At 43.3% G+C, this 27380-nt stretch overlaps 1 protein-coding gene across 1 annotated transcript; it reads left to right on the forward strand.

The window, feature by feature from the left end:
* Positions 1-8572: 8572 nt before the first annotated feature.
* Positions 8573-21460, forward strand: FADS1 (fatty acid desaturase 1). The gene is made up of 12 exons (XM_027459434.3): positions 8573-8914; positions 11501-11611; positions 12168-12365; positions 13214-13315; positions 13486-13614; positions 14951-15011; positions 15140-15216; positions 16018-16115; positions 16426-16522; positions 17135-17214; positions 17607-17732; positions 18695-21460. Exons 1-12 carry the CDS (start codon positions 8588-8590, stop codon positions 18744-18746), a joined length of 1458 nt encoding a protein of 485 aa, XP_027315235.3. The 5' UTR covers positions 8573-8587; the 3' UTR covers positions 18747-21460.
* Positions 21461-27380: the final 5920 nt, after the last annotated feature.

Here is a 27380-nt window from a genome sequence, read left to right on the forward strand (position 1 = left end):
ACGATCCCCCACTCAGGGCGATGCTTTGTTAACAGGGGAGAAAGCGCAGCCTTTCCTTGCCGTGGGGCACTCTGTGCTAAAATAATCCTTGTCGTTAGGTTATGCAAGGCGTTGCAGTGCAGGAGCAAAAACAATGGGCCAGCGTTTTCGCTGATGTCTATCTCACATCTGGGGATATCTGTGGCTGCTCTCCAGGGCAAGGCAGTCATGATCTGCAGCTTTCCTGGCACTAAGTATCCTTACTTGTGGCTGTTTGCTTTAGTAAGTGGAAGGTTTATTATTCCTTTCTCTAGAGGCTCTAGCTGTTTTTAAGCAGACTTCCTACATGAGCTGTTCAAATGTTTTACTCTACAGATTGCCCCTCTTGAGTTAGAGAATAGAAGTGTTTTTCTGCCCTATGATCAAATCTTAGGACAAGAGCAAGAGTTCAGTAGCTTGGACCTTCATTTGTCTTGTGTTTCAGTAGCCCTGTGTCTACAAAAATAGGGGGGAAAAACATTTGGTAAACTATCAAATGTTTTAAATTCTATGCATTTATTTACTCTTCAGCCATCTACTCCACATCTCTGCTGAAAGAAGGAGCTTATACATAAGATAAGAGCACCTTCTTCAGTGAAACTTCAAGATGCATCTCCAGCCCTGGTGCTCTTGTGCTCCTGTCCAGAACCAGCCTTAGTTTAGAGCAAGCATGGATAAGAGTGCTCTGGTTTTGCCTGCTGCCATGGGCTTGCTGGGAACAGTGACTGAATAATTAAAAATCTTTTTCTCCTCTCCTCCTTCCCACCTACGCTCCCTACATGGGCTATAGGAATGGAGACTGAAGTGAAAACACACCCATTGCTTCTATACCAGAGGGAATCACTTGGTGCTGTCCTCGTGCCAAGGCATGCTGTAGGTTTCTTCTGCTTCTGCCTGGTCTTATTGCTGCATGAGAACCTCAGACTATCAAGCAGCCTTTTCTGTGGTGTGGGATGATGGAAGTCAAAAATGAAAGGAATGTTTTCATAAGACTTGCTAGTTTTATTTAGTTTGGTTCAAAATAGACCTCTGACATTTATTCATGTCAGAAGGACACTATTTAAATGGAGCTGAAGCTTGCTGCATGTCACGCGGGAAAAGTTTTCCCCCTTAATTTTTGTGCTGTGTTCTCTGAATTTCAGGATTCCAATCCCACTGGTGCTGTCAAACAGCAAACTGGATGCTTTAAGCCTTGTAGTGCTAAGGGTGTGCCCTCACAGCCTGCCTTTACTCGTAATCATGCACCTGGAGGCTGCCGCCGCTGTGGTTTTTTGGTGGAGTCCACGTGCTTCTATCTTTGCGACCTTGCACAGGTGCATACTAAAACCTTGTTCCTTCTGTTATTTCTGGTTTATCCTGGGAACTAATTGCCATTGATAAATGGTTCATTCTTCTTACCCCCTCCTTTTTTAAGAAAAACTTTTTACCTTGGAGCTTTTAGTTTATAACTTCAGAGCCTACTAGATAATATAGTAGGTAAATCATTTATAAATCCAATAAATATCACTCTGCAACGTACGTCAAGAAGGCTTGTATGTGCATGTACATGTGCACTGAGCATGCAGCTCCTGACCTCATCAAGTGTGCTTCAACCAGTGCTAACATCGTCTTAGGCAGGGTCACCAGTTTAAGTGGATTAGGTTGAAAACTGTTCAAAAACCAAGCAGGTTCCCAGAGAGGATGTCCAGAAGAAGACAATTGTCTGGAAGACCCCATTGCTTCTTTCCTTGACTGGTCATTATTGTTTCCTAGGAAGAAACCCTGCCAGCAAATAATTTATCCGTCCACCCTGGAGGATTTGGGGCTTGGTGATGTGAAATGTTGAGCAGCCTCACTGACTGATTACAGGGGCTGTAAGGACTTGTATAGCAAATAATGGATCCTGAAGGGAAGCCTGGGTTAGACTGGTGGGCTGAGATTGCAGGGAAAAAGCACCCTCGCCCAGAAGAATCCAGAGGGAAAGAAACGTGAAAAAGAGCGATGGAGTCTGGTGGTAAAAGTGGAACTGAATGAAAGGGACCAACAGAAATGCTTTAGATATATTCATTTTGCGTTTAGGTGCTATCATCCTCAGAATGCTTCTGTTTAGTAAAAGGAAATATATATAAAAAAAAGGAAAGGATGTCACAGGAATGACATAGGCTAGGTTAATGTGCCCAAATTTTTCTGTTTTTGAAGCACACCATTTATTTAAAAGTTTGCAACAGGAATCAGTAAATACCAGGAACAGTGTTGTGAAGCATGGGATTTCATACCAGCTTGTCCGGTGCTTTGGTACTCAGCAGGGTAAGCGAGGGAGAGCTGGGACTTGAAAACTATGTGCTGTCAATGGGACGTCACTGCAGGAGGGGGAGAGCAACTAAATATCCTAGCAATTGCCTCTTTGGGATGTCAGAAGGGGTGGTTATGAAAAAAATATTGGTGCACTTCTGTGAAAGGCATAACTATCAAGCTATTAGCCTCGTTGTCTTCCTCTTATTCTTTTCCTTTCTCCCATTGATAAAGTTACTTGATAATTATTTGCAAACGCAGCAAATCAGTTAGTCAATCATGCAGAGACATGTTAGTTTGTTTTCTCATGATTTTGGATGGGGGCTTAAAAAATGTTTTTTAGTGAACCCTGCCTGATAGAGTACAGAGGAATTTTGTGTTGAAGTTGCACTTAAGGAACTCCAAATGCAATGAAATGAGAAATTATGTCTAAAGAAACATAAGCTCTTAGCAGCAGTGAGAGTCACCTACCTTATCATGAATATATATTTCTGCCTTTTTTTTTTTTTTCAGGTCATCACTTTTTCACCTTTTGCATTCTGCTGATCTTTTTACGAGAGAGCTCCACCATAGAAGGCAAACAGAAAGAGGTAGGGGGAGAAAACATGTCTGAACGTTTTATTTAGGAGCAACTCTGAGACACTTCTATTTTCTTTTTACTTTGGTCCTGTTGTGAGATGTATCTACTGATATTCTGAGTTTCTGCTTGGGAGTATAGTGTAATTTCTCTATGGATTATTTGAATTTTCAGTCTACAGCTCTGAAACAGGGCACTAACTGTAAAAGTCAGGTTGTTATAAGCATTGTTTGCTAAGAAATATGGTAGTACAACCCCCATACCATGATGTGATCTTTTTAGTGCATATGAAGATTTATTTTTGTTTTTCATCTGTAATTTTTGGCATATCTGTGGGGTCATTTGAATTACTATAACACTTCCACTTGTGGTACCAGTTCAGGACAAAGGCCTGCAGCATCTCTTGCCCTGCTGCTTCTGCAGAATGAGATTCTGCACAGCTTTAAATTATTGAATCCAAATGATTTTCCTGTTAATAGCAACTCAAGATCTGATTTTGTAGATTCTCTGACTCTGCTGAGAGAGACAGTAGCTCTTCTTTGAGCCAGGAGGTTGGACTACAGCCCTGCAGAGCTCCTTTTTCACCTGTATTATTTTATAGAAGACTGCAAAGCTGAAGAGGATAGTGATGTCTAACAAGAGGAAGAGGGCCATTGGGCAACACAGAAAAAGAAATAAGAAAACACACTATAATTAATTTTTTTTAGGATGCATTTCTTCGAACTTCCCTAAGGTTATTGTATCATTAGAAAGAAAGCTTGTGTGGGGAAATCCACTCCAAAGCCAGATTTTTTTAAAATGAATTTAAGTTTGCAAACTCATGAAATATTTTTGCTCATTCCGTGTCCTAATTAAAGGTTATGTCCCCTGTATCCAAAAGTGGTTTCAAAGTCATGGTTTCTTTTGACCTTGTAGAGATAAAGATATGGATTATTTGTAGCTCACAGCATGAACTGATGGTCATAGTCCATCAGATGTCTAGTCAATAAAAGAAAGGTATTAGATTATTTTGGTGGCTATTTCTTATTAGTAATTATCTTGTTTATGTAAAACTTTTCCAGTTAGTCCGTGGAAGTTCATGCTTCAGAGCTGATGACTTTAAGCAGTGGATGATCAATGCATGGCTGGCTACAGATGGAAACTCTGGGCTTGAAGCGTAGATTTCTCTGAGCGTGTCCTCCCCTGGGAGAAATGAATTGATAAGAAGGTAGGTGCATTTTGGAATCGTCTGTCATATACGTGAGATGGACATTGATACCAAGACTGCATACTGATCTCTTCATTTGATGCCCTGGATATTTCACAGAAAATTGTGTAATAACTTAATGGCAAATCATTTAAAAGTTTCTATCAAAAAACAAAACAAAACAAACAACCACCAACAAACAAACAAAAATCCCAGCACTATCATCTTTCTGTAGCACAGCCTGTAATGTTGGCAAGGCTTTATGTGGCACTTGCTCTAGGGTTTGTTTGGCTCATGGGGCACAAAACCAGCCAAGGCAATGAGAGAACGGGTTGTTCTGTGGCCAACTAGGTGAAAGGCAGCGTTTGTTGTGTGGTGCAGCCTTAGCAGCACGGAGAATTTGTGCAATGGACACAAAGGCCCTGAGTTTGAGGGTAGTCAGGAGAGAGGGGCAAAGATGGTGAGAAACACAGCAGGCAATAAAGCATGGAAATGGGGATATGGAGAAGTGCAAAGTGGGGTAGTTTTTGTAGGAGGAACACATAGATGGGGTACATCTGTTCTTCGGAGTAGTATAGAAATACACAAGCTAATGAGTAAGTGAAGGCCATCTTGCTGAGCTAGCACGGGAAGGGGAAAGAGAATGCTAGTTGAGGTATCTGCTCTGTGTTGTGTGTTGGTTTGCTGGTGTAAAGGTAAGAAACAGATTCTGAGGAACTGAAATATTAGAAAATAGTTTGTGCTGGTTGTCTTGTCCCCTTACAGAGTTCAGTGCAGAAGTTAAATAAGTCTGGCAGGCTCCACAGCAGCTGATGGGAAATGGAGCAGGTAGAAGAGAGCAGTGAGTAAAGGGCACGTGGGAGGAACATGGAGCAGGTGTTTGAAGGGCACAGAGAATATTTGGTTGTAGCTGAATGAAGCCTGGGGATGTGTAAGCTTTAGAATAAAACGTAGGTATAGGATATACAGTGCTGAAGAGCAAGAAACACCACCACCCTGAAAGATTTCCACTGTTGCATACTATACAGTTTGTCTGCAATTTTTAGGATTTAAAAAGAAAAATAATTAGTATTTCCATTGACATATGCCAGCATTTTGAAGAGAATTGGTGACACTTGTCTTGGCTGAGAGCTAACTTTACAAGGCAAACAAAGAAAATCCAGAAGCTCACATTATACTGCCAGCACTGGCATCAATTTCACCTTCTGCAGTGGATCTTGGATTGGCCATGTGGGACTGTCAGGTCAGGGCACAAGCTGGTCTGCATGCCAAGGAAGCAGACTACATAATCACCCTTAATTGGTATGGGAAGCAGCAGGCATTGCAAATACCCACCAGGATGAGAAAAAGGAAATAAAAGTTCTGTTTTTAGCACTGCCTTATCAGTATAAATTTGTAATAATTTATAATGAAAAAGATGCTAAAATTGATGGTTTCCTCCTGCATTTGCTTCATTGGAGTAACTGTTTTAATTGCATTGGCAATGGCCTGCATCTCGTACATCTCCAGCTTTTCATTCTGCTCAAACAGGAGCTGCTCCTGATCCTAGCATTTTCTCCTTTAACACCTTGATCCTGTTCTCAGCCTCTCTGCTGACACACCACGGTGCACATGCATGTACTTAGTGATCCCTTATCACCGAGGTCACCTGGGTATCTGAGACTGCTACAGCCACATGACTGTAGGGACACGAGGAGTTTTAATATCCCTGACTTGTGGCGATCCCCAGCCATGTTAGGAATGAACTGCAGCCAGGTCAGAAGTCTGAAACAAGGATCATCTATCTTCCCTCATGTTTTCAGTGGTCCTTGATAGTCTGGGAGGCTGGGTCATGGCTAGAACATGACAATAAAGAGAAATGAAGATGGGAGCAGTGGAGGTAAAACAAGTTAGAGCTCTGAAAAGAGGGAATGCTGCTGGAAGAACGGAGCAGCCAGGTCTGTTTTTACCTAGTTAAAAAGCAATTAAATTAAATGTAAGAGTGACTCTCTGTTAATGCAGGTAGTCACAGCTGGATGTAGGATGTTAATAAGTGTATAATGGCGGCTGTTTTTTCCTTGCACTCTTTGTTACAAAGACTTCTTTCTTGCCAATGTGAGGCCCATTGAGCAGGCTTGCAGCAGGACATTGAACCCCTTGCTGCCTAGACTTGAATGGTTCAAGTAGCCTGCAAGATGTCTTGGACTGAATCATCTACTGCGGGAACAAACAAAGCCATGATTTTGTATCAGAAAAAGCTTTAATGTTAATTCCATTACATAATTTGTCTGGGAAAATCTGTAAATAAGTTGTTAACATTGTATTTAGCTTCTGGTCCTGCTGAAATCAGAGGAGCCCTATAAGGGGAACAAGAGTGCACTTTATCCAACTCAGTCACATTTTTTGGTAACTGTTAAAATCCCTTAAAAAATATTCCTAAGGCTCAATCTGTATAAGAAGAACAATCTTTTCTTTTTTTTTTTCTTTTCAGATGTTGTATATAAGGAAAGCTGTGCCACCCATATTCATGATGAGAAGTCAAACTGAAAACATTAACTGAATTTGTGACAATTATTCATTTTCAATAGGTAATCAGAAAGACGTAGAAACTATTCCTGCGCTATTCTGAATATAATGGTTGAATTTAAGATGCTAAGCATCGTTTATCAATGCTTTTATGGTTATGTTTGCAAGACAGTCAGCAGCCAACATAGTAAAAAACAACATTTATTTTTTGCTGAGAGTAGGAGAGAACCTTTTCCTTCAAGGACAACAGTGCAGATGTGTATAAACAGAGATGCCTAACTTGAGGTATTAGCTGTGGCATTGCTAAAGGAAAGGAGAAAAAAAAAAAAAAGAAAAAATTATATTTGATCCAGTGTTTTGTGCAGGCACAGAATTCCAGGCTGGAAAGTCTCAGTGTAGTAACAGGGTGATGTTCAGAATGAGGGGATGCAGTCTAGTGATCCCTCGTTTCTATGGTTACAGACAACAGTAACTGCTCTATCTAGGTCAGATGGGAAGGTGTGAGTGAAAACAAAGAAACTTGGAATCAGCAAGGAGAGTTCAGAGAGGAGGCTTGTGAGGGAAGGCCATAAGGGAGCTGAACATGAAGGCAGTCGTTTTAATGTATATGCAATGTATGCGTATGAATTCCCACGATTATTCAGTAGTCTGTTTGCTGGGGGTGTTTGAAGACTCATTCTCAGCTGTGCAAGCGGGGATATTATGGGATATAATGTGATATGGGGCACACCTAGCCATGGGGACAAGATGGGCTGAAGGGGGAGGCAGGAGAGGCAGAAGAGAGAGATGGATGTGCTGGGAAGGGGAAACACAACCAAGGAGTGACGAGGTGTCCCCAGTCCAGAAATGATGAGAAACAGGTTATAAAATTGTCCTAAAGGAAGCACCTGGGGTGTAGGTAGCACTGCACAGTCTGTGCATCCTTCCTCTGGCGTGGCTCCTTGGTCTGTTCTGCTTTCTTTCTCTGAATCCTATCCCTGGTATTTTCTCAGATGAGCAAATTGTACCAGTTTTTGTGTCTTTACCTGGCGTATAACGTTGACCACCCAGCCTCTGTCCTTTCCAAGTAGCGTAGGACTTGAGATTCTGATCCTTTCCCCATGCTTTTACCTCACAGTACAGGACTCTGCACCCGCTCATGTGCAACTACCTGATGTTCCTGCCAGCCTGCCCTTGTGGCTTGCAGAGGGCCCTTTCCTCCCCCCGGATCGCCTCGAGGTGATGCGACACAAGCAGCGAGCTGGATCGAGCTGCATCTCCCATCTCCCTGGCTGCAGGCAGAGCCACATCAACAGCACCCGCGCCAGCACCGACACCTTGAGGAACGCGACTTGCAGCCAACCAGTCCTTAGGCAAGCCAAAATTATTAGGTAAATAATATACTCTGAGTTTTATTTATATATAAATAAATATATAAAAATATATATATATAAAATTATGCAATACGTTTTATATAACAATGTAATACATCATGTAATACATAATATAATATATAAAAGCATATAAAACAATACATAAAAATACATAAAACAATACAATAATATAGCACATACTATATAGTAATATTATTAATATAATGAAGTATATTATTACATAGTATATTATATTATTACATATATGACATATAATCATACATAATATTGTATATAATACAATATACAATATATAAAATAAATACAATTATATATTGATATATCAACGATTATAATTGATAATTAGTATAAATTATCAATAACATCGACAATTATTAACGTTAATTACCGATTATATTGATAACCAACACCAACACTATTATACTTCATGTTACATATAACATATTCCGAATTATTTCTTCCTCAGCCGCAGCAGCAGCACGACGAGGTATCCCCGGGGCTGTTTGCAGCTCCGTGCCCGCGGTTTTGGGCTCATTTTCCCCCATTCCCGGTCTCCCCACAGGAGCCCCGGGGCGCTCCCCCCCCGCTGCCTGAGGGGGGCAGAGCCCCCGCGGGGCGGGGTGCGAAAAGGGGCGGGCACAAGGCGAGCGCGGACCAATGAGCGCGGAGAAAGGGGCGGCCTCGCGGCGGAGGCAGCCAATGGGGGGCGGGCTAGCGGGACGGAGCGAGGGGCGCGGAGCCGGCCGAGCCCAGGCGGGCCCGGAGCCGGAGCCGCGATCGCGCCTCAAGATGGAGGCCCCGGGGCCGGCCCCGGCTCCGCGCCGCTTCACCTGGGAGGAGATCGCGCAGCGCTCGGCCCGCGGGCCGCCGCCTCAGGAGCGCTGGCTGGTGATCGACAGGAAGGTGTACGACATCAGCCGCTTCCACCGCCGGCACCCCGGCGGCTCGCGGGTCATCAGCCACTACGCCGGGCAGGACGCCACGGTGAGGGGCGGCTGGGGGGCTCACGGTGTGCCGGGGAGGCTCAGGGTGGGGATAAGGAGAGGTTTCTGCTCAAAAACAGCAGCCAGGCGCTGGGACGGGTTGCCCAGGGAGGTGGTGGGGGCACCGAGCCTGGGGGTGATCAGGGGGAGGCTGGACGTGGTGCCTGGGGACAGGGTCAGTGGTGGCACTGGTGGTCCTGGAGGGCTCCCCAGCCGTAAGTTGTCTCTGTGGAGGCACCCAGGCTGCTGCTGGGGCTGTGGAGGGGCTGGCATCCCACCTTCCTGTCTGAAGGAGCAGCTGAGGTGCGCACAGGTACGGTGTCTGCAGCTGGCTGCGTGAATCCAGCTGGTTTTAGGGCACACACAGGCAGCAGGAGCGCTCCTGCTTCGTGCACGCCTGGCCGCAGACCAGATCTGGAAACAAACACCTGAGCTTGCTGCTGTGTGCACAGGAAGAATGGTTCCTTGCAGCTGTACGACCCAGCTTTTGAAGAATTATTCCTTGCAAGTCTAAGACCTAGCTCCTCGAAGGGTTATGTAGGAGCAGGGTAAGCCCCTACCTTCGTAAAGCCAGCACAATGTTTCCACGAGATTATAGGCGGGCGAAATCTGTTTGAAAAATCGTCTTTGTCTGAATGCCAAAGGTGAGTAATCATTGTTAGAGCTGAAAGTGAGGCATACGGTAGATTGTCTGTGTGTTTCCTCTGTCTGCTTGTCTCTTTTCCTCCCCCAGTGTAAAAAAAGTGTGTATTTCTCCAGGTGTAAGTAACCGGACCCTGGGGCAGGTATGGGATGTGAAGCTCTATCTCAAGTGCTTTGCTGGATTATGTTTCAATTCCTTTTTGTCCCTTTTAACACTAGGTACTGAGCAGAAAATACGACACTTGAGACCTAGTGCTTTCCTTCACTCCTTCATATCTATGTAGCGTAAAGCCAAAGATAATACGTGAATTTGCACATACTTCAGGAGGCCAGGACATGCACATGCATTTTGTAAGCTACATTGGTGTTGTGTGATCACAAACGCGTTGCTCGTAGTGGCTGCCAGCATGTAGGGCTGGACGCAGCCGGGTGGTGTGATTGTATCCGACTGCATTCTTTAGGCATTATGATCTGTGTTGCTGCTGGGTGCAACTGAACTGCTGACCTCTCAGGAACCTGAGCCAAGTAAATTCCATTAAATAAAAAAAATCAAAACACACACAAGAAACAATCTCCTTCCTTGCCCCCCTAACAAAAAAACACCTGAAAACAAGTAAAGAAAGAGCAGTTTTCCTTCTAGTTTGCCAAGTGCTACTACAGCGCTCTGATTTCTAGAATGTAGTCCTCCGTTTCTCAGCCTCCCATTGAGACTGCTCTGCCAGGTTTTACAGCCTGCATTGATTGTAACGATTGGTCTAAATGTGTGGTACCATCCTTCTCTGGCCGGCCCACATACACCTCCCCCTTTTTTTTTTTTTTTACTCTTTCAGTGAGAAAATGCAAATGAACATGCCTCTCTCTTCTTTCCCTCCTTTATTCACATTAATTCCTTTATTCACTTTTTTCCCTCCTTTATTTGCATATGTGATGCTACATCTGAAGTGCAACAGAGCTGACCTGGAGCTAGCTGCATCAGCCTCCTTTTCAACCCATTTCTTAACTAGAGATCTTTCAAAGGAAGGGTGGGTGCTGGAGATTGCCAAGAAGGCACGTCAGGAGCAACGTGGGGCCTCTGAGACTGGTGTGGGTCAGCAGGAGCTGCCACCATCTGTGTCCTGCTTGTCCCATTATTCTTCCCAGTTCACCTAGGTCCTTGAGTTTTTGTGCTAACATTTTGCTTTTCTCCCTGGTCTGACTTTTATTTCACGGTATGTAGTGTCAGCACAAATAAGAATGATGCTTAAGGCAAAAGGGAGATGGGAGTATATGGTTCAGATGATATATCTTGAGGTTCAACAGGACGTGAAGTGTTAAGATTCAGAAGTTAGATGGAAGTGAGCTCGTGTTTATTGGTGAGCAGTGCACAGAATCACAAGAATGGTTTGGACTGGAAGGGACCTTAAAGATTATTTAACTCCAACTCCCCTGTCATGAACAGGGACACCTCCCGCCAGACCAGGTTGCTCCAAGCCCCATCCAGCCTGTCAAACACTTCCAGAGATGGGGCATCCACAGCTTCACTGGGCAACCCGTGCCAGTGCCTCACCACCCACATTGTAAAGAATTTCTGCCTTATATCTAATCTAAACCCACCCTCTTTTAGTTTAAAGCTATTACCCCTTGTCCTATCACTGCACTTCCTGACAAAGAGTTCCTTCCCAACCTTCCTGTGGCCCCCTTTAGGTGCTGGAAGACTGCTATAAGGTCTCCCTGGAGCCTTCTTCAGGCTGAACAACCCCAACTCCCTCAGCCTGTCTTCATAAGAAGGCTCCGGCCATTTGATCATCTTTGTGGCCCTCCTCTGGACTCGTTCTAATATGTCCATGTCTTGTGCTGTGAGCCAGATCCATTGGTTGGGTTGTTTTCTACTAAATATCGTGAAAAACTTCCATTTGCCGTCACCTGAAGTGTTTTTTCTCATCCTATTCCTCTATCTGTATTTCAGGATCCTTTCATAGCATTTCATCCTGACAAGGCACTGGTGAGAAAGTACATGAGCCCCCTCTTGATTGGGGAGTTGGCACCAGATCAACCCAGCTTTGAGCCCAGCAAGAATGTAAGTGCCTTAAAAACCTGTTATTTGTGTCAAAACTCTGCTGTTTACTTTCTCTTACTGGCAGCCTGAGATCCCTGCACATCAAATAGTGATATTTTATTACTGATAGTAATGATGGTGTCTTGTGGAATCATTGTCAGTTTGAGGCTTCCCCGTGACTTAATGTCATTAGTAGTGGCCTAGGGTTTTGGGGCCTCTGAGACACGTTCTTATGCAGCTTTCCTGTTGTAGAGAGACAGAGGAGCTGTGCTCAGAATGACAGGTGTGTAAAGGAAATTCAGACTGGCAGAGAATTTCCTTTATTATTGCAGCGTCTATCATCTGTGGGTGGGAATGGAGAGGGTAAATAAGTCAGCTAAAGAAACTCCTCATTGTCACAGAGGTACTTGCATACTCAGGGGTCATAAAATAGCTACTGAAGGTTTGTCTCTTAAGTGACTGACTCTCAGCTTTAAGCCATTGCCACATTTCTCCTTGAGAGGAGAAACAGAGCTCCTCTCAGGGTTCCTGAGGCATTTTTAGGCCAGGACACGCTCACCGTTGGCTCTCCCTGCAGAAAAAGCTGGTAGAAGATTTCCGTGAACTCCGTGTAGCTGTTGAGAAGATGGGACTTCTCAAACCCAACCGCACCTTTTTCATGCTGCATCTCTGTCACATCTTGTTGTTGGATATTGCAGCTTGGCTCACCATCTGGTATTTTGGATCATCCACAGTGCCTTTCCTCATCTCTGCGGTGCTTCTAGGCACTGTCCAGGTAAGCAACTAGGCACTGAAATGGAGGGGGGAAAAAAAAACAGCCCCAGAAACACCAAAAGCCAGTCCTTTGAGAATGAGGTCCACGTTGCCATAAGCACAGGGGAAATCTTGATCTTTGTGGACTTCTCAGAATTCTCCTTCTCTCTGAGTTCCACAGAGGGGGCAGTTACAGTACCATGACATGATTTTTAGGTAGAGTGGGCTTCCTGCTGCTTTTTGCTTTCCGTAGTCTGTCAAAGCCCTCCTTATTCCCAGCCTTCTTCGTTCTGTGTAAGCCATGCTACACTTCTGAGGTCCCTTGTGTCAGAACTCTAAGGAACTGTGCGTGAGCCAAGTTGCTGTGTTCCCATGGGAACCTACAGTGAATTAGAGAGAGAGCAGAACAGCTCTGAAAGCCCCAGCTATTTCTTCTGTGGCCAGCTGATCCTCCTGGAATTACAACTACTCAGAGGAGGCAGCAGCAAGCTGTTCCTTAAAGGAAACTTCGTTGCCAATTCCACTGCAGTTTTGTAAGAGAATAAAAGCTGTTTCTTAGCTGTGTTACATTTTTCCTGATTTTTTCTTTCCTCATGAAAACAAGGGTCTGTGAGCAAAAGTCATTAGGCAGAGTCTGGACTGCACTGGTGTACAGTAATTAGTAATTGTTTGGATGGGGTATCAGTAGTGGAAATGCTTCTCTGTGACAGGGTGCTCTTGTTAGCCAGTGATAAAGTCATGAGGAGAGTGGGAATCGTTAAGTGAAGTCCCCTGAAAGTCCCCTTTTCAGAAGTTCCCAACTCTTTTCCCAGCAGGACTGATTTTTTTTGTTTGTTTCTTTCTTCTTTCTTTTTTTTCCTCCCCTTCCAGGCCCAGGCTGGCTGGCTCCAGCATGATTTTGGACATCTTTCAGTCTTCAGCGAATCCAGATGGAACCACTTGGTGCATAAATTTGTGATCGGCCATCTGAAGGTGAGCAGCCAGTGCTGAGAGTGGCTGCTAGAGACTAGCCTAGGAGTCTCTACAGTCAAAAACAATCTCAGTATGAGAAGAAAGAAAATGCAAGGAACTACTTGAGAGGGAGGACTAAGGGCAGAAGATGCATTTTTTTAATGGCATTATATTCTCATCCCTTCCTGCAGGGAGCACCAGCCAGCTGGTGGAATCACCTCCACTTCCAGCACCATGCTAAACCCAACTGCTTCCGAAAGGACCCCGATGTGAACATGCACCCCTTATTTTTTGCTTTGGGAAAAACACTCTCTGTAGAGGTGAGACCTGGTGAAGTCTGAGAGGCTGCAGCATGCAGCTCTGGAAAACTGCAGAGAGCTGGGAGACTAGTGACCCCTTGGTTTGGTCTCAGTATTTCAGGAATTTGTTAAAAGGGCTTTAGTGGCCTTTGGGAAGAAAAAAAAAAAAAAAAAGAGAAGAAACAAAATTCTCATGCATCAGTAACTTCCATATACTTAATGCTGCAGCAGTTTTCTATGGTTTTTTTTTTTTTTTCCTTAATATATTCTTGCTGTGGGTTGAAATTTTCCATATTTTTTCTGAAGGTTTTAAAAAAACACATGCTTCTGTAAAATGAGTACATCCAGAAAATGGCTTAAGATGAGATATTTGTCATAATGACAAGTTCATGTAATTCTCTGGTTTGAAATTAAGGGTCTGAAAATTTGATGTGTATTATGTTCTAGTTCTTAGCTTTGCATTATGTGGATAAATACTTAAGGCATGTGTGTAACTTCAGATGAATCCTTACACACTTTAAGTTAAATACATTAAATCCAGCACAGTGATGTATATACCTGACAACAGAGCTGTAAAAATGCTTTCTGAATCAGAACCTAAGCCTCCTGTCTTCATGATTAATTCAATTTGGGATCATAATCAAAGTGATCACTAGAACCATCACAAAAGAAGAGGCAGGAACATGTGGCTGCTGGTAGCAGCTCCACAGATGTTGAAAAGAGGGCTGCTGTTCAGAATGAGTTTGGACATGTGCAGGGATATACTGGAGTCCCTCGGGGAAGTCAGTGATGTGATCTGTTATGTTTATACAGTGAACACCGAAAAATTAGCAGTCTTGAAGGATAATCTGTTCACCCGTGTTCCTGTAGACACAGTTTAATGTCTAGATGCTAATTTCTCTGCTTTGGAGACTAACTGTAAGTAGGTGGGAGTTCTACACGCTGTCTTTGTTAATAGTATCACAGGTTTTTCTTTTTAATGGAGCTCTATCCTGGCAGCAAGCTGTTCACTGTGCCTTGTGTGGTTTTTGATGTGAATGTTGTTAAGCAACTGTGCCCTCTGTAGGGAAAGAGCTTCAAGTGCACTTTGCTGTTTGTGCTGCAAGGGACTACCCAACCTATTGGGCATCCAATGCATGGTGAGGAGGTTTTCAGAAAATATATCCTAGTTGTAGGCTGAAGTACCAGTGAAAAATGAAGCCAATGGCATGGTGGATGCTGGTACGACTTGGTAGGATACCTGTTTCAAAGGTTAGGAGTTATCTAAGCATGCATTTCTTTGAGAAAGTAGATAGGAGTGTGTGCACAAATGTCTTCAGATGTCTTTGTGGCCTGAATAGTTTACTTGTTTTAACAGCTTGGTGTCCAAAAGAAGAAATTCATGCCTTATAACCACCAGCACAAGTACTTCTTCATCAGTGAGTAACCCTACCTTTATGCAGTTCTATGGACAGTATTTCCTCAAGCCCTTACTTTTTAAGTTTATGTCAATGTTTTTATCACACTGGCATGGTTAATGTCTCTGCAATCTCTTTCTTTGTTATAGTTGGTCCCCCAGCTCTGGTGCCTCTTTACTTCCAGTGGTACATATTCTACTTCGTGGTACAGAGGAAACAGTGGGTGGTAAGTTAGCTCCATTTTTCCAGTGGTGACTTTTCCTAGTTTTGTGGATACGTTTCAGTGTAGGAAATGCGGACTTATTGGGAGGAACTTTGAGCTGTTTGTGTCAAGGAGGTGGGGTATGTGATCAGGGAAATGTTTGCTGGGGGACAGAGTCTGCCTTCCATGCAGTCCTTCTCTTCTATGAAGATCCATTCACATCTGGGTAACAAAAGGTGTTCCCAGAGAGAACCGACTGATGTAGCAGCCAAACCTCTCTCCATCATATTTGAGAAGACCTGACAGTCAGGTAAAGTTCCTGGTGAATGGAAAAAGGGAAATGTCAGTCCCATTTTTAAAAAGGGTAGAAAGGAGGACCCTGGGAACTATAGACTGGTCAGCCACACCTCTGTGGAACAGATCCTCTGTGAAGCTATGTTAAGGCATATGGAAGATAGGGAGGCATTTTGAGACAGCCAATGTGGTTTTCGCAAGGGCAAACTGTTCCTGACCAATCTAGTGGCCTTCTGTGGTGGAGTGACTGCATCAATAGGCAAGGGAAGAAGAACTGATGTCATCTACCTGGACTTTGACAAGGTATCACACAACAGTCTTGTCCCTAAATCGGAGAGAGATGGCTTTGAAGGCTGTTTGGTGGATAAGGAGTTGGCTGGATGGCTCCGTCCAGAGAGGTGCAGTCAAAGGCTCAACTTCTCAACCTCCAGGGGAGATCAGTGATGAGTGCAGTCCCTCTGGGGTCCATGTTGGGACCGGTACTATTTAATATCTTTATTAATGAAGTTTTATCTGTTCCCTATGTTACAGGACCTGGCCTGGATGCTGACCTTCTACATCAGATTCTTTCTCACCTACCTGCCCTTGCTGGGTGTGAAGGGTATCCTGGGGCTTCATCTGTTAGTCAGGTATCATTCAACTTCAAATTCCTTCATTTCTTCTACTTGGTTCCCTTCATGGCAGCTCTTCTTCAGCCTGCTGGTTATCTTTTCCATCTGCTGTCTATTCTTCTGCCCCCTTATTCCTTTCAGCGAGACAGAGGTGGTTGGTTTGGCATGGGCCTGTAGAAGGTCTGCATAGGCTTCATCTACTGAAAAGATGTTTGGTGTTAACTTTATCAAATGATGACCATCTTACATGAATAAGTGTTTTGTACTGACTTGTTATAGCATGGGTGTGAGATTAGTGATGTTTTTTGTGTGTGTTTTGTGTGCACAGGTTCATAGAGAGTAACTGGTTTGTCTGGGTCACACAAATGAATCACATCCCAATGCATATTGATTATGATAAGAACGTGGACTGGTTCTCTACCCAGGTAAGACCTTCTTTACAGAGAGCTGTGACTTTGAATGGCAGAGGTTATTGATTGGGGTACATAATGCCCAAGAGAGTTGATCGCAGCGTGACGAGAACTGATAGCACAAGCTGCTTATGTTTTCTTCTCACTGTGCGAAGTTAGTGATATGTGCAAAGAAAGTAGGCAGAAGTGGGATGGAGGCTTCAGATGCTAAGCAGATCTCTCAGGGAAAAGAACCAGAGATGCTACAGTGGTCTTCAGATGGAGATCTTCCCATGCATGAAGGATGGATCTGTCTTTCTCTGTGCTGTGTCTCATTTCAGCTTTGAAGGCATTACACATTTTTTCAAAGTGAGAGATGTGAAGGGACTTGTACAGTGAGTTATGGTTGCTTATCTTACTGGGGAAGTCAAGTCTGTTCTCCTAAATTATGTCCCTAGCAATCATATACCACAGCATCACCATCTATGTTGACTAGAGATGGCTCTTGAACTTGCTATATTCAATCAGGAGGCACGTGGTGATAAGGAACTTGCACCTTTTAATGTTGTCTGACAAATGTAAGAGAAAGAGCGTTCCAAAAAAAACCACTTAAATGTTATCTTTTTTCCTTTTTTTTTTTCCTCTCAGCTCCAGGCAACCTGTAATGTTCATCAGTCCTTATTCAACGACTGGTTTAGTGGACATCTGAACTTCCAAATCGAGCACCAGTGAGTTGAAGCATGGGTTGGGAATGTGAGAGAATTTGGGGGAGTGCTAGTTACAATAGACCTAAAGAGCCTACAAGATCCATCTTCCTTTATCAGCTAAGACAAGAACAAAGGAAAATGGGGGTAAATTTTGTGTTCTTAATATGGGGAGGAAACGGGAAATCCAAATGATGGTCATAAACTTTGTGGAGCACTGGGGAGCACCAACACTCCTTTGGATATGAGTAGCATGGCACAGGAGTGATAGAGAATTGCCAGCTTCATGGATAGTACTGATAGTGATAATGGCACAGAGGGAGGTTGAGTATGCCTCCTAAGCTTAGGTACAGAAGACGTGTAGGAATTCTGTGGGGCATTGAATGCCATTGAAATCACCATATTCTCTTCCACAGCCTTTTCCCTACAATGCCTCGACACAATTACTGGAAGGTGGCCCCTTTGGTGAAGTCCCTGTGTGCCAAACATGGCATCGAGTACCACTGCAAGCCACTGCTCACCGCCTTTGCAGATATAGTGCAGTACGTATCAACCCAATGCATTCCCTAGCTGAAGGGCTGTCCAATATTACAGAGTGAACAAGCGAGACATGTGGAAAGTGGAGAGGCAGCCAACTTGAATCACAGAAGAAGTTCTGTGAATAGCTGTAGATAGCATGGCTGGCTGTGAACGGGACTGGAAAAGTGTTCGGTCATGGCACTGGTTTCAGTAGCAGCAGGAGAAGGTATCGGTATGAATGACCTAATGGAGAGTCCCTTTTGTTCACGTCTGCTTTCAGTCAGTAGGATGCCAGATCTAGTGCCTCTGTCTCAGAGTATGCTCCAGGGAAAGAGATGTTTTCAGAGAGATGAGTTTCAACTGTCATTCATGCTCTTTTGTTACCCTTTCTTTCCCTCCCTCAGCCTTCCAGATATTTCTTTTTCCTTTGGTAAGTCATAGAATAATGGAATATCCTGAGTTGGAAGAGACCCACAAGGATCATAGAATACAACTAGTGGATCTGCACAGGACCACTCAAAAAGCAGACCAAGTGTCTGAGAGCATTGACCAAATGCTTATTGAACTCTTAGAGGCTGTGACCTCTTCCCTGGGGAGGTGGCTCGAGTGCCTGACCACCCTCTCAGTGAAGAAAAACATTCTTAAGACATTCTGAAGCCAAGCTGGTGCACAGCAAAGCCTGGAGAGGGGAACCCGCCTCCTTTCCCCTGTCCGTCAATAGCATGTGTTTCTCTTCTGCCGTGTTTGCTCCTTTTGTTTTAATTCTACTTAAGTTGTTTGCTTTAACCTTCCAGTCTTGGTCTGATGTAGATCATGTGGTTTGTTTCTTCTTAATGTTTTCAAAGGAGCTGTAGACTACATTACCTTGTCTCTAAGGGTTTCTTTTGCTTAATTTATAGATGGGAATTCGTCCCACGAGATTATATTCCCTGGATGCAGTATTTCATTATCTTGTTTGTAAGGAAATGTGGTTCTCTCTTGGCAGCTCTTTGAAAGATTCAGGGGAGCTCTGGCTAGATGCCTATCTACATAAATAAGAAGCAGCGGATCCTTACAGAGGAATTCCCCACCCTTGGTGCCTCCTGTGGTGATCACCTGGAAGATACTGCACAAAGGAGAGAGAGCTGGCTAAGCCAGAGGTGGGGAGATGACACAGCTTAATTCTAGTGATGAATGTGATTTAATGGACTTTAAAAAAAAAGGTGTGTTCTTAATTCTTCTTGTGCTTTTTTGATTTCTCTTCTCTGGGTTGAGTTACAAGGAAAAGTTAGAATGGAGGAGCTTATGTTCCATCAAGCTGGAGAAGCTTCTTTGGGACTGGGAACAGATTGCCTTCTACCTGCTGATACTGCATTTACTGAGTACATAGGAGGGAAGTCTTTTAAGTAACATAGCGAGGTGGCTCTCATTATGAATGTAGTAAGAAAGCCGAGACAACATGTGATGGGAGTTACTGAAATGCGGAGGCAAACAGAAGAAACTGTAGGTGCTACACTTTCAAAAACCCATGTGCAATTTGCAATGGCAATGGAAGTACCCAAACCAAGGGGGCAGTAGGGAGCATATGAGAGCTCATGCCAATATGTATGTGTACAGGTGAGGAGGAAAAAAGATGCAGGCAGCAATTCTGTAGGAATAAGCATGAAGAAATTAGAGACCTAACTAAGGCAGAGAAACAGGAAAGAACAGGATATTCCCCAGGCCTGTAAATGTGAGAGCTTGGCATGCCATTGTCTGTGGGAATTCTCCCCTGCACATCTCTTCTGTGCTGAAGGCCTCTGAGTTATTTGCCCATGTGTAATTTCCTATGGAGTCTCTGCAAGTGTTCTTCACAGCACCATACTTTTGTGTTACTGAACCAATTACTGCAAGTGAGAAGAGATAACAGAAATACGGATCGCCCGTGCTCGCAACTCAACCCACGTAGGGATCCCTAAGGAAGCAAAAGGATAACCAGTCTGTTGCCAACCTGAAGCTTCACTTAATTTTGAAAGTGTGGTCAAATGGATGACTTGTTAAGCTGAGAGAACTCAGAACTTCTGGCACATGGAGTATCAGGTGTACCTGTCTTATCTGCAGACAAAATTGATTGAGTTGTAAAAATGTTAGGGTTTAGGATACTGTTTAAATTATTTTTAACTTTTCAACCAGCAAAAGTCAGCAGGTTGCATACCCATAGGTGCACATCAGCCAAAATATTACTGAACTTTCTCTGTTGGATGATGCACATTCAAAACACACCCCACAAAGGCATGTACTGTGTGATCTATAGTAATTAGCCGTAGTGCCTTCCCTGGTGTCTTTTCCTTTACTACACCAAATGGGCTATAGCTCTTGGCATACCAGTAATGAAGATGTCTTCATTACCTTTTTGCCTTTAAGCCTTTAGCTTTTTTCTCTGTGTGTTCTGGGACCAATCCTCTTTTTCTATTGTCTCTCATGTAGATAAAGAAGGTAATTTTCCACCTGTTTGGTGTTCTCTTCTTTGCCAATCTACCAACTGTTAATACAGTGTGCCTGACAGCTTTCCATGACCTGTTACCTCAATAACAGGTGGGTTAGTGCCCTAAAAGGGCTGATTTTGAGGAAGATAACAGTGCCTTCCCTGGTCAGTGTCAAAAAGGAGTATGGCTTGTGAGGGAATAGAAGAAATGCATCTCTTCAGGCCAAGGTTTTGTTAAATGCAGAAAAAAAAATGTAATGGAAAAAAAATTGTAAAATCATTGATAAGTGTTGATTAAAAACTATGAAAAAAGTGAGCAAACAAAGGCCCAACTGAGGCCCTACAACTCTTTTACCTTGTTTTTCCTTGTGTGTTTCTCTCCCTCTTCTTATTAGAACTACTGATGGAAGAAATAATAAATTTCTTTACCTTGCTAATTACTGCTGCCATCACAGTAAAATGTCTGTGCAAGATTCAGCACTCTTTAAAATGTGGAATAAATGTCCACAGCTGCAGAAGGAGATCTGTCATAAACCTCAGCATTTGTATTTCAGGGGAAGGGAGCACTTAACTTTGTCCTTTGTAACTTGTGTGAAGTGTGCAGTACAAATAATAAACCAAAATGAATCTTATCAAAACAAAACCAGTTCTTCCACCAGGATGATGAGATGTAAAAATGATCCCTGACTCCTAGAAGTTGCACTATTATATATGTAGCAATGTACATGTTTTACGAAATCAAGAGCTGTTCTAAGGACTTCCCTTCAACAGGCTGTTAGCTCTCAGGTGAAACTTCAGAGTGGCTCTGTTTATCTCACAGCAGCAGGAGCAAGCCTCGTGGCTTTGGCTGTTCTTTATTTCCTGGGCAGTATCACCCAGTTGTGGAATGGAGAGTGGGTGAAAGATTGATGTTTGACTGCATTTTAAATCATTTCAGCACGTAAGAAGTCATTTTTCAAGATCTGTGTTGCTGAGCACTGCCAAAAGTTTTCTCTGACCTTGGAGTGTTGGCCATAGGACACAGAAGACAAAAATCTTGTTATGTTAGGACAGCTGTTGTTTAATGTCTCGGCTCTACAATGGAATATCCTGGGCTAGGCTCTTCATGCGCATGGAAGAAGTTGGACAAGGATGTTTCCCGAAGATCCTCTACAGGGATTGCATCTCCCTAACTCAAATTTGACAGCACTGAATTTTGACTACTGGATGAACCACACAGATAATCCTGGTAGCAAGTGGTGCTAGAATGCTATGTCTTGTATTTTGGCTGTAATTAACAGGTTTGGAAGTAAAGTTCACTTCTGCTTTTTTCTGTGGACCAGTGAATCTTTAATTCAGACATGTAAGAATGGTTTCAAGACGCAAGAAAGGTGCTTTCCCTTTTTTGTCAGGACAAATTTTTGATCTTTGACACAAGAGAGAACTGACCTTATGTTTCTCTCGTTGCTGGATAGAGCGTTCTAGTCAAATATATATTTTATAAGGATGCGAGTACTTCCAGCGTGTTTTGGAGGCTTCAGCTCAGTACATGAAGCTTTCTTTGAAAGTACTTATCAGATGAATTGTGACAAGAGAGGTAAGTAGGAAAAAAAATGTGCTTGTATGTCAAGTAAGTTGTAAATACTCACTAATGTTGAAGTACTGGTGTTGCCCAGCTTTTTGTCTTGAATGCCCAGAGTCAAAACATCAATATCTGGATGTTCAATTTTGAAAATTCAAATACATTTAAGCTACCCCCAGGTCTAGGATGATTTAAGAATTAACAGTTTTGAAGACAGCAATATGCCTAAGTTCCGTTTAGTGCCTTAGACTTTGGAGGCTCTTTCCTCTTCTCTGTCCTTTTAAAGAGGAAACATACACAATACAGTAAACCAAGTGCCCAACTAACCAGGGAAAATAACATGATGAATTGATTCACATCCAGAAGGGTAAGACCAAAAGGGAAGCTGAATCAAGATAAATAGTTCTGCATACACTGAATTGGTTAGAAGCAATCCAGGACAGCTTACGTGGATAAGTTCTATGACAACTCTTCAATTTTTGTGATCAGTTGTGGCTGTTTAAATTCCCCAGTTGCAGATTTCTCTGAAATGTTTGATATTGAAACTTTACAAAGCAAAATGCAAGTCCTAAACTCCTTTCAGTTTCTCTGAACATGCACTGGAATACACATTTTAGGGACACAAACTTGCCATTTAGTGGAATCCCTTTCAATTCATAAGTAAAACACGGAACCTAAGCACTGCAAAACAGCCACTTGGTGGCAGTAAGGCATCGAAAGGGACACAGGACGTGGCAGCCTCACAGAGAACTGAAGTTTGAGTGTTTAAAGGCTCCAGTCTTGCTATTATTCTACTGATCACTTAAAGTAACTGATCACTTTAAGTAGTTTGAGGAGAATCAGCCACTGGTGAGAAACACAATCCATTTTGCTTTTCTGGTCCTTCCTAATTATCTCTCTTATTTAAGTTCACATCTGCACTGAGAACAAGTCCCAGCATCAGGTAAGTGGACTGTCCATAAGGTAAAGGGGCAGTCAAAAAAACAAGAGAAAATATCAGACTCCCTAATGCCTATGAGCTCTGGTTGTGGTTTCATAAGAAACGGTGACTGCTATCTTTAATACAGTGCAACACTGATATAAGGCAAGTAAGAGAGAAGAGTAGTCCCAGAATGATGTGAAAGGAAGATGGGGGTAAGACTAATGAAGAGAGAAAGCAGAGCAACTTCAATACATTTTTGTTTTTCCCTGAAGACTTCCTGTCCTCATTCCAAAAAACACTCCTTGGGTTCTTCCATGTTTATCAACAGTACTGTGAACATTAGCAGAAAGTGAAGTGAAGGACAAGAAAAAAGAAGGACACTTTTTAGTCAGGGTATCTTCTCTCTTACAGAGTGTGAGCTACACATTTTTCCTAACAGGAAAAAAAAAAAAAAGAGTTACAGAACAGCTTGTCTGTTCTAATCTAATTAGCTTTTCTCATTAAGCCAGACACAAGGTAAGTAATTTTGCTTTCTGTCAAATATTTACCTCTACAGCTGTCCAAAATCAACTAATAAGTAACTAACCACTCTAATTTTATCTAGATTGAACATCTGCTTCTGTATCAAATTTATCACGTACATGTTTCCATGCATATCCCGTGTTACTCCAACATCAATATCTTTATTAATGACGCAGACAGGAGGATCTGCAAGTTCGGAGACGACACCAAGCTGAGAGGTGCAGTTGACAGGATAGAAGGAAGGGATGCCATCCAAAGGGGCCTGGCCAGGCTTGAAAAGTGGGCCCACATGAAGCTTATGAAGTTCAACAAGGCCAAGAACAAGCTCCAGCACCTGGTCTGGGGCGCTCCCAAGCATCAGTACAGGCTGGGGGATGAATGGATTGAGAGCAGCCCTGTGGAGGAGGACCCCAGAAATGATGAGAGGGCTGGAGCCTACAAAATCCTACAAAGAAAAGCTGAGAGAGCTGGGTTTGTTTAGCCTGGATAAGAGGAAGTTCTAGGGAGACCTTACTACAGCCTTCAGTAAGTAAAGGGGTTTATAAGAAAGATGGAGACTCTTTATCAGGGCAGGTAATAACAGGACAAGGGATAATGGTTTTCAACTAAATGGAAGTAGATTTAGATTAGGCATCAGAAAGAAATTCTTCATTTGAAGGGTGGTGAGATGTTGGAACAGGTTGCTCTGAGAAGCTGTGGATGCTCCTTCCCTGGAAGCGTCCAAGAGTGGGGCTTTGGGCAGCCTGATCTGGGGCAATACGTTCCTGCCCATGGAGGAAGTTTTTAGAACTAGATGAGCTACATAGCAGCCCCAGCCAGCACAGGACAGCAGTGTGATGGCATACCTAGCTTATGCAGCAGAGGTCAGGGCAGAGGCCTGCCCTAATTCTGGGCAGAGTGCTATAGCCACCCAATATAGCCACAGGAATGCTGTGTCTATGTTACTCTGCTGCTTCACCAAAGTAAAACTTCTTGCTACTGAATTTATCTATTTTAAATACACATGCGGTGTTTCAGTGCATTTTACAGATGTGTCCTTGGTTACTACAATAATACAACATCATCACAAAATGCATTAAATATTCCAAAATAGCAGGATGAAAAATTTCCATGATGTAATTGGCACCAGAAATTGTCCTCATTTCCACAGAGCTTGATGAACTCTGTCAGGGTTGGTTCTTGGATGCATACTATTTGTTAGTTCCAATAAGTACTGTTAGTTATTCTTATTAATAAAGTTTGGGAGACTGTAAATAAGAAGGATAAATCACAGATACGGTGCAACACTGATTATCCAGGTAGCTGAGTACAAGCAAAAGAAATGCCTTGGCATAGCCAAACATAAAATTTCACATCTAGGAAAGATGGTTCTATATTATGGTCTTAGGATAGGTGACACCATACATGTCTTTAAGGAAAAAGACATGGAAATCATGGTGTGTTTTCTATTGTATATGAGCTTCCAGATGAGTACGGCATAGATTTTGGCAGATGCACGGGAAGTTGTTGCAGAATGTTGAGTATGCTGCAAATTCACTTCAATTGATTTCTCAATACTATCTCTGGGTAAACGTGCCTGTTGTGGCTTTTGCTAGCTATCTGGGCTTTTCCAGAGAACTCTGAAATTGGTTTGGTGACCTGGATAATACAGGCAGAGAAAGCCTCTGCTTTCAAATTGGGAAAGGATGTGCTCTCACCAGCCTGTAATCTTCCCTGTCATTCTTTTCAAGTAAAACTTGTGTATACCAGCTCACTGCAGTCTTCTCTAAAAAGAGTTAAGCATGCTGCCCATGCTAAAACTCTTTCCACAAAAACTGTGTTTTTAAAGATTAATGTGCCAATTTTAAACGTACATAATCCTTTCAGCTGATGTTTTGTGCCATGCTGTAATGAGCTTGCTGCAGCACTAGAGACAAACATTAAGGCTGTCTGGCTTAACAACATTAGTCCAGACAAACCAAGCCATTTTGGTGATCTGTGTTGCTGTGTCCTGTACTTTACCTAAAGTCCAGGATTTTATTTTTTTTTAACCAAGTACTCTTGGTCAATACAGATTATAATTTTATATATATGGTGCAAATTATCTTCCTCTACAGGAATTACTTCGCAAATATAGATAATATGCAGAGCATTACACTAATGTCAGATGTTGGGGGTCAGATGGATTGCAGGTGATTTCCTAAAAGTTCATCTCTCATAAGGTGTTAATCAGAGCCTAAGAGCAGAGAGGATAATCAACATGTAGCAGGATGTAAAAACTTTCATTTCTCAGATACAGATCTATAAAACTGAATTTGTGTATATGAACTTATGCATAAAAGGCTTCTGGCTCCTTTTTTAAGGTACTGTATACTTACTGTTTTATTCAGTTTTAGAGTTCCTGGGAAGAGGAACCTCCATAAAAATGTACAAAAAACTGCGGGGTGAGGAGCACAAAAACATAACAGAAAGATTTCCTTAGTCCTCTGAGTCTGGACAGGGTTACTGACTATTCACCTTGACAAATGGCCACTAGGTGTCTGTAGAAAGCTCATCTGTTCAAAATTGCACCTTTCTCTGACTTCTAAAGAGCTCAAAGATGGGCCTTATCTGAACAGAAAGTCAAGAGGAGTGACAGATTGTGCAAGGGAAATCCTAGTCCAGAAGTGTGCAGATCTGTTTTAGTCCTGACTAACAGCCCATTTATTGTCAGAGCTAAAATAAGTTTTGCAGTATCTACTCTTTCTGGAAGATAAAGGAGTACAGTCAGTGTCTTCACTTTTCTTCTGGAACATTCACTGAAGAGATGAGTTAAAGAAGAGCTGTGGTTTATCTGGAGTTTCCTTTTTTTTTTTTTTAATATATTATTATTATTTTTATTATTCCATATATTGCATTTCATTTTGAAACTGGTACTATGAATGGTTCTTGAACAGATCAGTTTGTGTCACTGCTGTAATTCAGTTGCCCAGAATATCAATTATTCTGAAAACAGGAAACTATTCCTGCTGTGTATGGAACTTCAACGTATGTTTCCTTTGGCCCTAGTGTAAAAAAGACAGGATTTCAGAAACATCATTGTATTCTAAGCATGGCAAAGAGATGCATTGTTCACCAATGTGTTTTCCTATTCCTGAGTCCATATCCACAGGGCAGGGCTGCTGGCTGAAGCCTTCTGAGGAAAGTCTTGCTCCTAAGCAAGTAGCACTGAAACCCTATGTGTGTCCAGCCATTCATGAAATGAGTGGAAGCTCTGGATTTAGAAAGTCTTACGCTTTCTAGATGGTTACTTGGAAATCATATATATTTGCAATGGCAGTCAAAGACACATGCTGTAACAGTGTAGCGGGTATGTGTGGCAAGGTTTTGATAGCAGGGGGCCATAGGGGTGGCTTCTGTGAGAAGAATCCAGAAGCTGCCCCATGTTAGGTAAGGGCCCCACTACTGACCAGAGCTGAGCCAGTAAGCGATGTTGTTTGCACCTCTTTGAGAGCAGATTTAAGACAGGGAAAAAAAACTCCAGGCTCTGGAGCCAAAGTCCCCTGCGGCCTGTAGCGAGGCCCATGGTGAAGCAGGCTGTCCCCCTGCAGCCCATGGAGCACCACAGTGGAGCAGGGTTCCATGCTGCAGCCCATGAAGGAGACCACGGTGGAGCAGGTGGCCCTGCACTGATGGAGGCTGTGGCCTGTGGAGGACCCCTGCTGGAGCAGGCCCTGGGCCGGAGCTGCAGCCTGTGGAGAGGAGCCCACGCAGGAGCAGGGGGTCTGGGGCGAGCTGCTGCCTGTGGGGGACCCGTGCTGGAGCAGTTTGCTCCTGGGGGATGGACCCCATGGGATGGAGCCGTGTGGGAGCAGTTCCTGAAGAGCTGCTGCCTGTGGGAAGCCCCCGTAGGATCAGTTCGGGAAGGACGGCATCGCGTGGGAGGGACCCCACGGCACAGAGGATGAGAGTGACCATGAAGGATTGGCAGAGACGAAGTGTAAGGACTGACTGAAACCCCCAATGCCTGTTCCCCTGTGTTGCTTGTGGGGAGGAGCTGGAAGAAGGCAGAAGGGGGGAAGGCGTTTTTGATTTCTTTACTTTGTTTCTCACTTCTCTAGCTTGTTAGTAACAGGCAATGAATCTTACTGTCTCCCTACTCTGGGTCTGTTTTGCCTGTCACGGTAATTGTTGAGTGATCTCCCTGTCCATATCCCAACCCTTGAGCCCTTTGCATAGTATTTTCTCCCCCTTTCCCTTTGAGG

This window comes from Anas platyrhynchos, chromosome 5, assembly GCF_047663525.1.
Source record: "Anas platyrhynchos isolate ZD024472 breed Pekin duck chromosome 5, IASCAAS_PekinDuck_T2T, whole genome shotgun sequence".
NCBI classification, from domain to species: domain Eukaryota; kingdom Metazoa; phylum Chordata; class Aves; order Anseriformes; family Anatidae; genus Anas; species Anas platyrhynchos.

Bases quoted from the DNA above. Each gene is read 5' to 3' on its own strand.
- FADS1 (XM_027459434.3), top strand. From the start codon at position 8,588: ATGAGCGCGGAGAAAGGGGCGGCCTCGCGGCGGAGGCAGCCAATGGGG. The intron at 13,316-13,485 runs GTGAGCAGCCAG...CCCTTCCTGCAG, and splicing joins TTGTGATCGGCCATCTGAAG to GGAGCACCAGCCAGCTGGTG. The intron at 15,012-15,139 runs GTGAGTAACCCT...TCTTTGTTATAG, and splicing joins GCACAAGTACTTCTTCATCA to TTGGTCCCCCAGCTCTGGTG.